The 12385-nt window shown below is 40.3% G+C and overlaps 1 protein-coding gene across 1 annotated transcript; it reads right to left on the bottom strand.

The window, feature by feature from the left end:
- Window positions 1-210: 210 nt before the first annotated feature.
- Window positions 211-9075, bottom strand: btbd3b (BTB (POZ) domain containing 3b). Its single transcript, XM_014005953.1, has 4 exons — window positions 8196-9075; window positions 7342-7432; window positions 4592-4710; window positions 211-3600 (listed from the first exon to the last, which is right to left on the bottom strand). The coding sequence occupies exons 1-4, from the start codon at window positions 8519-8521 to the stop codon at window positions 2568-2570; spliced, it is 1569 nt and encodes a 522-aa protein (XP_013861407.1). The 5' UTR covers window positions 8522-9075; the 3' UTR covers window positions 211-2567.
- Between the last annotated feature and the right edge of the window lie 3310 nt (window positions 9076-12385).

Below are 12385 nucleotides of genomic sequence, written 5' to 3'. Positions count from 1 at the left end.
TGTGTGTGTGTGTGTGTGTGTGTGTGTGTGTGTGTGTGTGTGTTGATGATGATGATTTGATGATGATGGTAATAATTTATTGATCCCAAGGGAAAATTACATTGATTTACGGGGGGCTTGAAAATGTTTTTGTGGGGTCTGAAGCCCCCCCTAAAACAGGCCTAGTGATGCCACTGATGGCTACTAATTCCAGAGTTGATACACAAGCAGTTATTACAGCTTCTGTTTATTTGCATCATCAACAATCAGACACATTCATCGGTCCTGCAGCACTTAAACACAAAACACAAACACCAGCTTTTCTTTTTTGTTCGTTCTGTGTGCAAAACTCTCCAACAGTTCAGACATTTAACCCACACCAGAAAGAAAAATAAAAAAATCAGAAGCATAGTGGGTCCAAAAAACTGTAAAACGATAAAAAGCAAACTTGTTCACAAATCAACATCAGTGCAACAGTGTAACAAATACAGTTTATCTCTGCAAATACTGAAAGGGTTTGATCACATTTGGAGTGGGTGCTCCATATTTCTGAGTGCACAGTTCTTTTTTTTCTTCCTTTTTTTTACTTAACAAAGAGAAGTAAAAGTCCCTAAAATAAGCAGCAGCTTCTAAATCCGACTCAGTCATTGATCTTTTTTTTTTTTTGTTGTTGTTGCTGTAAACAAAACCCAGGCGCCGGAATAATTAGTGATACACAGCGGATAAAATGGAAAAAAAACCAACTTCTGCTCATGTTGGGAGTGCTGCAGTGCAGACAGGATTAAATAATTCAAACTTTTAACTAGTGAACAGTAAGGATTATAAAATCTRCTTTGTATTGTAAACATAATGGAAATGTTTAAGTTTAGTGTGAAAAAGTAGAAAGGAGAAATTCAAGTCAGACATTTTTTTAATTAGTCGATTTAAAATGAATAATCTGGGCTGTATTATGTAAACAGAAGGTTATGTTGCCATAACTGTAGGTCAAAATTAAAGTTGCCTTTYTCCCTCTTTTTTATGGAGCAAATCTGGAACATCATATCAGATCAGAACTAAAACAGTTGGTGAATCACCTTGTTTTAATCAGATGGGATTTGCATAAGATTTCAGCCCCCTCYTCTGATGCTCATCTTCAAAACAGACTAGAAAAAACATTTTAATCAAACGCATAAACCTGTTTTGTGTGTCTCAGTAAACACTGTTTTTATTTTGTCATTTTTTTCTCAACTGAATGAGAAACCAGCAGCGGGACTGCAGCTTTTTGTTTTTATATGACGAGACATCGATGAAATAAAGGTCAGGATGGTGAGCGTGTGCAGAGCAACATGTTACTGAGATACTGGATAGAGATCCAGATCTTTTAAACGGCTCCTTGTAATGAACGATAAGAACAGAGTTACAAGCAATAAAGAGCCGTTCGTAGTTTTATATATTGTGTAAATCGTAATATCTTTATTTATTCCTTATTAACCACAGAGACAATCGCTCCTTCTTCAATTTTTCATGGTAAACCGACTAAATACATGGTACGACTAGGGCTGCAATGATATAGAAAATTCACGATTCGGTCCGATATCTTAGTCTCACGGTTCAATATTTTTTCAATACAAAAAAAAGAGAAATGTCCATGCCCTTCTTAACTTGTAATTTATTGAAATTAATTATGAACATTTGTTTAACCTCAAATGTACAGTTTTTAGGTTAAATGCTGCTAAAACAGCAAGTTTCTCAGTGGATCTGTGCTCGACAATGCAGCCTAGGTGGAGTAGTCGAACTCAGATCCACTGAACCTTCAACAAAAAGCATCTTCAGCAGATAAATGTTAAATATCTGTATTGTTTGATACATAGTGCGTATTGAACCTAAAGCTCTGTACTGAACGGTTCGGTACAGAAACGTGTGGTTGCACCTCGAGGTACGACCCATGAGACGTGATGATTTAACTCATTCAAAATCAACTGTAGGAAACAAACGGCTCATCCAGATCTGGATCCCTTCAGATCCTCCCATCTCTAATAATGGAAGCCCAATCGAAAAGATGTCTTTCTCATGTGGACAGACCCCCTTTTAGGAATTACAGCAGAACAGTGTATTCTGATTGGAATCATGGATAAAAATTGTGATTTTGTGTATCGTACAAATGATTTTCCCTCACTGAAGTCCCAACTGAGTCATGGGATAAAATAATCCATACAGAGTACAGGTTGTGAAGTATTGCTGCTCTCTTAGTGCCCTCTATTCAAGCATAGAAATGATAAACTCAGTGAAGCATCTTTAATATAGAAGATATCTTTACGGCCAGCTTGGGCCACACGTGTGGCATCATATACATTTCAGAATTTACATATCTTCATATATACATGCGCATCCTGTGCAATATATAATTTCTTTTTTTATTTTAGAACAAGACGTCTATCTGGTCCTACTCAAGTGGACCATTTACTAAAAACATAACCACATAAGACCCTCTGAAGGGTCTAAGATCTAGCTGTGACAAAAATAAATACATAATCGACCGACACTATGGATAAAGTGATAAATTCCTTTTTTTAATAAGTGCACTGAAAACGAGTGGAGTGTGGGTGACGTCAGGCGTAGAAGATGAGTTCGGGAATCTGGCCTCCCTGCACCCCGGTGCCGTTGGTGCTGTCCGAGGAGCACTGGAACTGGAACGTCACTTTGCCACACTGCACCTCCGTCATCCCTTCCTGTCCAAAGTAGCTCAGCTCATTTCCGTCCAGAATGACGCTGGCCGTGTAGAAGGTGTCGGGCTCGATCTGAACCGGGTACTCGAACCACACCGGGAAGGTGTTGCTGGATCCGTCGGAGAAGTACTTGCTGAGGTTCTGTCCCAGCAGGACACCCTGACGCTTCAGCTCTATCTTGGCGCTGTACTCCGCGGAGCCGCAGCTGGACCCGTACAGGCCGAAGCCGGCAATGAAAACCCTTTTGTCCACGGCGAACTGGATGCTGTCGCAGCGGCCTCGGTAGCGCCACTGATTGCTTCGGTAGGCACAGGACTGGAATCTGTGGCAGCGCTGCGGCGTCAGGCCCGTCCTGGGTTGACTCGCAAACTGCAGCTCCGGCTTCTTGGCCGCCGTGTACCACAGGAAGATGTCATTGGTCTCGTTAAGTGTCAGCACGCCGGACTGAGCGGCGCCATTCGCAAAATCGTCCAGAGCCATGGTGGGGATTCGTATCAGGAACATGGCCTTGCCCAAAACCTTGCGCTTGTTGTCAGTGGAAGAGGTGAGCTCTTGCCTCTGGCACTCTGCCTCGGCCCAGCAGAGCGCCGCCTCGAACACCACTATCTCTTTAGCGTTGAGGGTCTCCCGCTGCAGGATGCTCTCCAGGGTCTGCGCGTCAATGTCGCAGAAGCCCTCAGAACGCAACGCCAGCTCAGCCTGGGCGTCAATCACCTCCCAGCAGCGTTGCGTCAGCTCAGGCTCCTCGAACAGGCAGCTCTGGGAGAGCAACACGCAGGCGTTTTTGGCGCTCAGGCTAGTCTCCAGGAAGTTGACGCAGGCGCGCGCCAGGTGCGGGACGATGTACTTTTTGGCGGCATAAAGCGTGGCCAGCACGGTGTCGGCGGTCAGGTCGATTTCGTCRCAGTAAATGTACCTGCGGGAGGACAAAAACGTCACACGATTAGTCACAATACTGGGATGAGGTAACACATTCTCACTCCCGACTCGTCAACATATTGACACTTTTCCAAAGTTCCCTCTGCGTCTTATTTTGACGCGTCGGGTGACCCCCTCGCATCRGTCCTTGCCGCCCGCGGCTTTTCCGGGTTGCGCCACCAGGGGTCTTTGGGTCGGGGGTCTGAGGTTAACATGAGGGATMAGGATAAATGGTTAAGTTTAGGKTCTGGGGTCAGGGATAGGATGTCTACAGCAAATATTAGGTAATTTTAGGCTTTGGAACATGTAGTTGATGTGAATTTCCTACATTTTCTAGAAATGGTTAATTTTAGGTATCAGGGTTAATGATTAATTTTAGGTACTAGGGTCAGGGACAGAATGTCTAAAGTGAATAAAGGTAATTTTAGGCTTTGGGACGGTAGTTTTTGTGCATTTTCTATACTTTCAGAAATTATGACAACAGATTCCGCCCCACCTYGTCAAAAAATGATGCAAGGGGAKTACCCGACGCATCAAAATTGGACGCAGAACCTTGGAAAAGCATCAATATGTGATGACTCRAGAGTGAGAATGGGTTGGATGAGGAAGCAAATTACCATCGTTTTGTCAAAAATATGTCCAAAACAATCCCAGCAGTCAAATTCCTAAGGAAACTAATGAAATTAATATTGAAGTTGAATTTTTCTTTCAGCATTCTGCTGTAACTTGCCTTCATGGATGAAATAAAAAGGGAGAACAGGAAATATTGAGCGAACAACAACAAGACCAATAGTAAATAACAGTATAATGAAACATTGATGAAAACATTTTAAACTAACTAGATATAAAAAGAAAAAAATGTCTGACAGTTTTGTCAAAAAAGAGGGGATTGTTTTTCAATAAAGACACAACTGAAATACTGAGTTTTGTAAAAACTCTGCTGGTTTACTGCAAAACGATCTGAGGTTGTAGAGGAAGTGACTGCTTACTTTAGCATTGCCAGAAATGCTGCCGGTTCCACGTCTGGTATGTGGATTTCATCTTTGTTCTCAGCGAGTTCTCCATAAAACATGGCATGAAACACTGAGCTGCCCACGGCCAACACGTACTGTCCAAATTAAGGGAGAAACCAGAGAGACGGAGGGGAAAAAAAACAAGAAAAATACACAATTATTTCACACATGACATGCAGAAACATATTTAATTACCTGCTGATTAATGTTTTATTGAAGCATTCTGAAAATAACCGTTTACCGTATGTCTAACTCATAAATGGTGATAACTCAGTGAGTTTTATTGATATTGAGTTAAAATTTAATGTGTTTTTACCTGAGACTGATCCCCCACACTAGATAAACTTTATTTAAAGTTTAAGGCAGAGGGATTGTTATTTTTAATGAATTTGTTTCTTTAAAACATTAATTTCAATTTATGGAAGCATTTTAACTTTATTTAAGTTATGAGTGAAGTGCAAAGTTAAACGTATAAAATAAACTTTTCTGTAGAGATGTTCCAGATTTAGTGACCATTGTGATATTTATAAGCTTGTTAGAATAAAACTAGCATCGTCTCATGACCCATTACATTTCATAGATATCTACATAAGTTTAATGCTCGCAGCTGTTTTTTTATTTTTTCTATTTTTGAAAAGGAGGTAACTAGAAAGATAAATTTAATGACAATGCGTATGTGATCTCCGTCCGACCGGAAACAATTAAGATTGCTGAGCTGAACATCTTTAAAACCCACTGGCATAATGTCCCTGATATAAAAGGCATTTCATCCTTTCATAATGGCTTTCTTTAAAAGCACAAAGTGTACCGCAGCTACCAATCATAAATTATTCATTTGGGTTCCAACATAAAGGACAAAAATTAAAAGAAATCCCAAGCTGAGTCAAACCATATCTGCGGGCGACGTTTATGGCTGTAAAGTCATCAAATTTATGTCAAGATGGGTTCAAACAGAAGGAATGGAGGTATTTTTATGTGGAGGCTCTTGATTTAAGCGAACAGGGATCCTGATTATTTATAGGAACATATTGAAGTGGTCACAKAAGTTGGAGGAAACACATCACCCTCAACCTTTCATGCCAGAAATTAAACTGAAATCATCTTAAGTTGAAAATAACATTTCAGGTGATAATGTGAATATGAGTTGTGAATGACTCTCAGCTAGTACCATTTCAAATTTTAGCTCCGTATTTGTTAAACTTACTGAGTTATAGACATTTTTGTGTTGGCTACAGTCAATAAGCTGCGGCGGCCATCTTGAATTGTGTTAAATCAAAGGCTGTGTCTCAATTCGTGGGTTGCCACTGACGGCAGCGGCTTACATCACTGCACCGCGCCGTAGTCTTTCTCAATTCGTAGACACCTACACATGCCGCAGACAAAACCCTGAAAACGAAGGCTGCATCCTAGTATCCTAGGTGGCCGACGATATCCCAGAATTCATTGCACGGTCATGAAATTAACAGGAAAACAAAGATGTAACTTAAAAAAAAATTATGAAGGAGTTTGAACATTTACCACGGACTGAAGACTAAGTTAAATAACTTAGCTGAAGAAACCTTTGTTGCAATGAGTTGTTAAATAAAATGTAGTTACAAGTGCTGATGCTAGAGCTAAACCCAAATTATTAATGCTCTTTATTTATTTAAGATTTATTTTAGATCAAGATTTTCACTAAATTTCCTTTAGTGGTTCATGACATATTTTGCCAACTCTACAGGCAAAAATAATATTTCTCCACYTTTGCTGGTCTTCTGTTTTAGTACAAAAGTTTTTAATTAATTTCTTTTTTGTGTGCACCATCCTGCATCTTATTTTTGTGACAATGTAGCTTTAAAGCAAACATATGCTTTTAAATCCTTCTTTTTCACATTTAAATCCTTCATGGGGTCTWTATAAAGTGAAACTGCAATGCTTTGGTCTGAATTCCTCCTGACTCCACAAGCCCTGCCCCTTTTCTGGGGTGTGTCTCGGATCAACTTGTTTTGAGGCTGCCTCTTTAAATCCATACAAGGCGCTTCAAACCCCGGCCCTCTCCAGCTTCCAGACTGGTCCGTTCTAGTTTGATAGCAGAGTTTATAACTATATAGCTGCACAGAAACATTTTATTTACAAATAATTAAAAGATGTCAACAAGGGAAGACTTGTCCATCTAGCCTGACATGTTGGAGCCAGAGTCTGACCCAGGAGAATGAAGACCACCAAACTGTAGTTGGTAAGTCCAGATCTTATTTGGCAGCTCCATCACAAATAATTTGACATAATAGTTAGAAAAATAAATAAGTGAATGGGTTAAAAACTATGACCCAAACAGAATATAAAGATAACCGGGAGAAACTAAATTMAACTTTTCTGCCTMCTWGAGACTYCACGTTCACAACAAAATKTATTTAACAGCTAAAAAAGGTGSATTTTTCATGATGTGTCCTCTTTAAAATCTATCTGATTGCAGAGCATGTTCTAAAAACATCACTCAGGCAGAAACAAGATGCTGCCCATCATGTGAGAACATCCCTTCCTCCTCCAGCCTCATTTACATAAATAATTGAAGACCGTCTCAAAAAAGGCACATGGTGCAGAGAGCACAAAGGGCTTCCATTCACGTCACCTGGGACTGAGAAAGAAGATGTTTCATGCTCGTTTGATACGAACAACAATCTGCCCGATAACATGTCCATTCATTTCCTGCCCCACCAATGAGATGARACGGGCCGATAAGTTCTTACTCTATGTCCCGGCAGCCGCTGGGTCCGTCCTGGTTGACCCACGATGAAATGAACATCAGCCATCAGCTCATTGTTGAACATCACTGAGTTCCTGAAAGAGACCAGAGGAGACGATAAGAGAAAGGCTCATTTATGTGTTGTAGCATTATCTGTGTGAGTASCTGTGGCAGCCATCTTTAATTGGGTTGACTCCAAATGGTAATCAGTTGTAAATGCTCATCCAGTCATCACTTTTYGAGAGTTTTACTCAAATCTATCCAATGGTTCATGACTCTCAGMTAATACCGTACTGTACAWAGCCAACCATTTTTTGTGTTTCCTAAAGTTAGTTGGCATTGGAGGCCATCTCTAATTGGGTTAAATCCAAAAGTAAATCARCRTTTTTGTCTAAAGTGCTCAGTTAGCGTTGGTGGAKTGTCCTCACTTTTCTTGCGTCTTCCTTTTAAAAAGATGATGAATCAAACAATGGAAGACCTCCTGCTGTGAGAAAATGGGACCAAGGCTAAAAGCCATGTTCATGTATAATTGATTGGTAAACGGGGGTGGGGGCTCAGTAAACAGCTCCAAGATGTTCTGGAGAGACAACAAAGACATGTTTAGCTCTGGACAGCTGGAGCTTTTGAAACAACAGGCCAACGTAAATGTTTAGGCTTTTTAGTTTCAGCTTGTTGTGTTTATCAAACACTTGCTGATGAAGTTTGCAGTCAAAGACCACTCCCATAAAGCCTGGATAATAAAGACTCTGGAGTTTTTCTTTTGCACAGTGCCCTGATGTGACTTTAGTAGTGATTTGGAGTCGTATCAATTCAATTAGCTGAATTAAACTGAACTACTGTAAGTGAGCTGTTTCCTACCTTTCTCTGATGGTTGAGTAGAGTCCCTGCCAGTTACAGTTCTGGATGGTGTTGTTGTTGTTGAGGTTCTGCTGCTGGTACTGTTGCACTGTGGTCGTGGCATTGGCATTGGTGGACCCCGGCTTCTTGGTGGGGAAAATCTCGGCCGACATCTTCTTCTTCTTCTTGCTCCGAAGAGTGATTATCTCATAACAGACCGGGGGCAGCTTGGAGCCGCCGCTGGCGTTCCCTTTCTTGGAGCTCTTGCTTGACTTGCCTTTCACCGACTCAGGGAGCATTAAGAAGAAAGTCAGACATTTCATGTTCCGTCCCTTCGCATCGACCATGAGTGTGTTGGACTGCCGAGCAGTGGGAGCGGAGTATAGAAGACATCCACCGGGAGCAGGAGGAGGTTTTGGGATCACCTTTTTTTTTTTTTGGAAACTACCAGGGCATTATCTCTTCRCTTGTTTGGTCAGTTCCTCGAAGAAGCAGGTTCAAACTGTTGACCCGAAAGCAGAATTCTTGTGCGAGGTTAGATCTGCTGACGAAGAGGCTCCCAGGATTCCCATCCCTGCTTTTCCAGCGTGATGAGATCAGCTCTTCAGATCACTTCTCGTTTGCTCCTCGCTCTCCGGCTCCCTGAGAGTTTTGCCCTGACAGCTTCAGATTTAGTGTAGCTGCAGTGGTCCTCGGGCAACGCTGYTTGTTCAGGTCCTTTCATTTAGCGCTCCAACTCTCCCCGTGTTTCTCCTCTCCTCTCTGCCTGTCTTCATCTTTTTTCATTTATTTATTCACCACAGGATCTTTTCCCTCCTCCTCTCCTCTCCTCTCCTCTCCTCTCTCCTCCTGTAGCCCTCTGCAGGATGCCGGAGCCGAGGATGCTGCGATGCTCCGCTCAGCCTCTCGTTCTGCTGACTACAGAGGTTGAATRGAGGAGCGCAGAAGGGATGGAGAGCCCCCCCACCCCCCCACTCTCAGCACAGTTTAGAGCTCTCAGGAGCTCAGCCAATGAGAGCAGACAGCATTCATGATTGGCTAATTCAGCCTATGGTGCAGCACATGCTTGAATATGTAAAAAGCCACGTCTCAATTAAAGACACAGCCATGCCTCGTCACAGTGATGGATCAATCCTCAGCTTGTGGTTCTGGACWGTAAAACCAGCTTCTCATGTGGTTCACTTCTCTTTTTTGTGTCTGTGCTTCTGTTTACTCCACTCTACTGTTAGCAAAATAACTCATGAATGTCTGGACAGACATTAATACAGCTTTTAGGCAAAAAAAAATACTCAATGAACTCATTTGGCCACCACAGATGATTCACAGTTTGCACAAAAATATAACYCAGTTTGTTTTATAAAAACAGCTCAAAACTTAACGTATTTGTAGCTGAGAGTCACTCACCATTTTATTCTGATTGTGACATCTTTCAGTTTTCCATGAGATTGTGCATCACTGTAGGGTTGGGCAATATTGGCAAAAAATAATATTCATGAATAATTGTGGTATTTAGCTGATAATGATTGATTTGACAATTAATCCACTGGAGTCCCTGGACACCCTTATGTCCTGGTCACATGACCAATTTAGTGGGAAAGATTTGCTCTTCGTAAAAGTCGGTCCCAAGTTGTGTCGACTTCAGGCTATACATCAAATTATAAATTGTGTTTGATAGATGAATAAATTACAGAACTTTTTTTATGTTCATCATATTTGAAGTGGAGTCTCCCTGGTGGCATTAATTGTGCCAAAAATAATCGATTGTTTCAGGATTTGTGTTCCTTTCTTTTCTTTTTTTTTCTTTTTTTTTGGGGGGGGAGTGGGGGGTTGCATTTTCTGTTTTGGGTTCTTTTCCTATATTTATTATTTGTTTCCTCAGTCTGGTTTCTCATCTCACCTGTTTCCTGTTCTCATTAGTCTCAGAACATTTAAACACCTGGTTTGTATTCAATCTTAACCTTTATCAGATGCTGAAAGGTACTTTATTTTGTCACCCATCACTGAACTTGTAACAACAGACATCTTGATGTTTTTGCATTTGTTAGTAAAACATCTATGAAYCACTGGATGGATTTTAATAAAAATCTCAAAAATAATAAGCAGTGGACATAAATCTACAACTGATTATAGATCAATACAAGACAGTTGCCACAGCTAATCAATCAATTAATAATCTCTGTCACTTTATTGACGTATTTCATTAGTTTTATTTATTGGCTCTTTGTTAGCTGCATTTTAGTTATTATTTTAATTTCAAAAGAGGCAATAKAAAGTAACAGTTTAATTCTCATAGTGAAAATAAAACAGAAAAATTGAGCAGAATGAAAGGAAACAAATTTATTGAAGAAACTCTTCCTTGAATGAGTCACAATATTGATTTTCCCATAAACCCTAATTATCTGTCTTAGTGTTCGCTGCACTGAGGAGCATTAGCCCACTAAGCCCCCCTGATACACTGTACGCTGAAGAACAGAGAAATTTGTTGTTGAATCATGGAGCCAACATTACACACTGCCGTTCTCTGAAATTGCAGGCCACTAGAGATGTTACCCTGGTAACCACATCCAAAAGCAACACTAGAACAAAAATGTATTATGCAGACATAAAAACAATAATGGCAGAAAATGAGAAATGTTTGTCCTGCTCTGGTTTTAYTTTTTTATTCTTCCACACAAATCTATATTAATGAAATTATCATGTTTTTTATGAGATGAAACTTTGGGAAGTGATGACAAAACGCTACATCAACAGTTTTGTGATTAATCTGACGTTAATGTCCAGCATCTGCGTCGGGTGTTGTGTAAATTGGACGTCACCGTGTATCAGCCTCAGTGGTTTAATTACATTTTTCTCCTCCATTCATCAACAGAAACTATAATCTTGTTAATCACACGTTTAGGAAGGAGTGAGAGGAGGAGGATCCGAAGCTGTCACTGYGTCTGCATCGCTTTTTGTCTCGCACTTTGTCATCACCTGCAGTCACACTTTTCCACAGGAAACGGAAACATTAGCACAACTGTAGTAGCACGGCAATTAACACGGAGTTCACCGAAAGCCTGCAGGTCTTAGCTGCTGTAATCAAGTCAGAGATTTTTGTTCAAATAGTGCACAGAGAAAGTATATTCATTGTTTTAGAGCTTGGTTTATTCTAATTATTATACAACATATCCTAGTACTGACATGGATCTTACACTCCTGTATGTACTCTGTACAAACAGGGTAACAAGTTACTTTATGATATAGTCTAGTAACAGTAGAAACTAGATATGTACTCTGCTAAGTATCAGGTAAGTATCATAATGACCATTATGTATTATTTTCTTTAATTGTAAGTACCAGAAATGAACAATGTACCTTATAAATACCAGGTACATACTGAGTAAACACTAGGTATGTTTTCTTTCATACACGAGTACATATCAGATTAACCCCAGGTATGTACTTTTTCATACATGAGTAAATACCAGGTACATACTGGGTAAACTCCAGGTATGTACTTTTTTCATACATGAGTAAATACCAGGTACATACTGGGTAAACTCCAGGTATGTACTTTTTTCAAACATGAGTAAATACCAGGTACATACTGGGTAAACTCCAGGTATATAAATTTCATACATGAGTAAATACCAGGTACATACTGGGTAAACTTCAGGTACATAAATTTCATACATGAGTAAATACCAGGTACATACTGGGTAAACTCCAGGTATATAAATTTCATACATGAGTAAATACTAGGTACAAGCACCCGGTATGTTCCTAGTGTTTATGGAATTGATATTAACAAAGTAGGAAGTACCTGGTAAGTTTCCAGTACACGCACCCAGTAAATACCTGGTAAGTACCTGGTACATACCATGTAAAGGACTATCAGATACATACATGAGGAAATCAGCTATGCACTCCAGATAAACACCTAGTAAATACTTGGTATGAGCCCTTAAATTACCAGATAAAATCCAGCCAGGTATGTACCAGGCAGTATTATCTAGTGTTTCAAAATATTTTATTGAAAATAAAACTGGAACTTTGAGGTAAAAACAAACAGTTTCTGCTGTAAGTAACCAGTTTGAATAACTCTGGTGTTTGATGGTTCTGTACAGTACAGCGGTCCGTTCTTACTGGTGCAGAAACATCAAACGGTGAATTTGAAAAGCAGCAGACGTCCAGCTGTGCCTTTGTTGATTGCTTCTTGAGGATTGTACTCA

Source organism: Austrofundulus limnaeus, unplaced genomic scaffold (assembly GCF_001266775.1).
Source record: "Austrofundulus limnaeus strain Quisiro unplaced genomic scaffold, Austrofundulus_limnaeus-1.0 Scaffold33, whole genome shotgun sequence".
NCBI lineage: Eukaryota > Metazoa > Chordata > Actinopteri > Cyprinodontiformes > Rivulidae > Austrofundulus > Austrofundulus limnaeus.
Note: the sequence above shows the minus strand (reverse complement) of the source record. Positions and strands in the feature narration are given on the sequence as shown.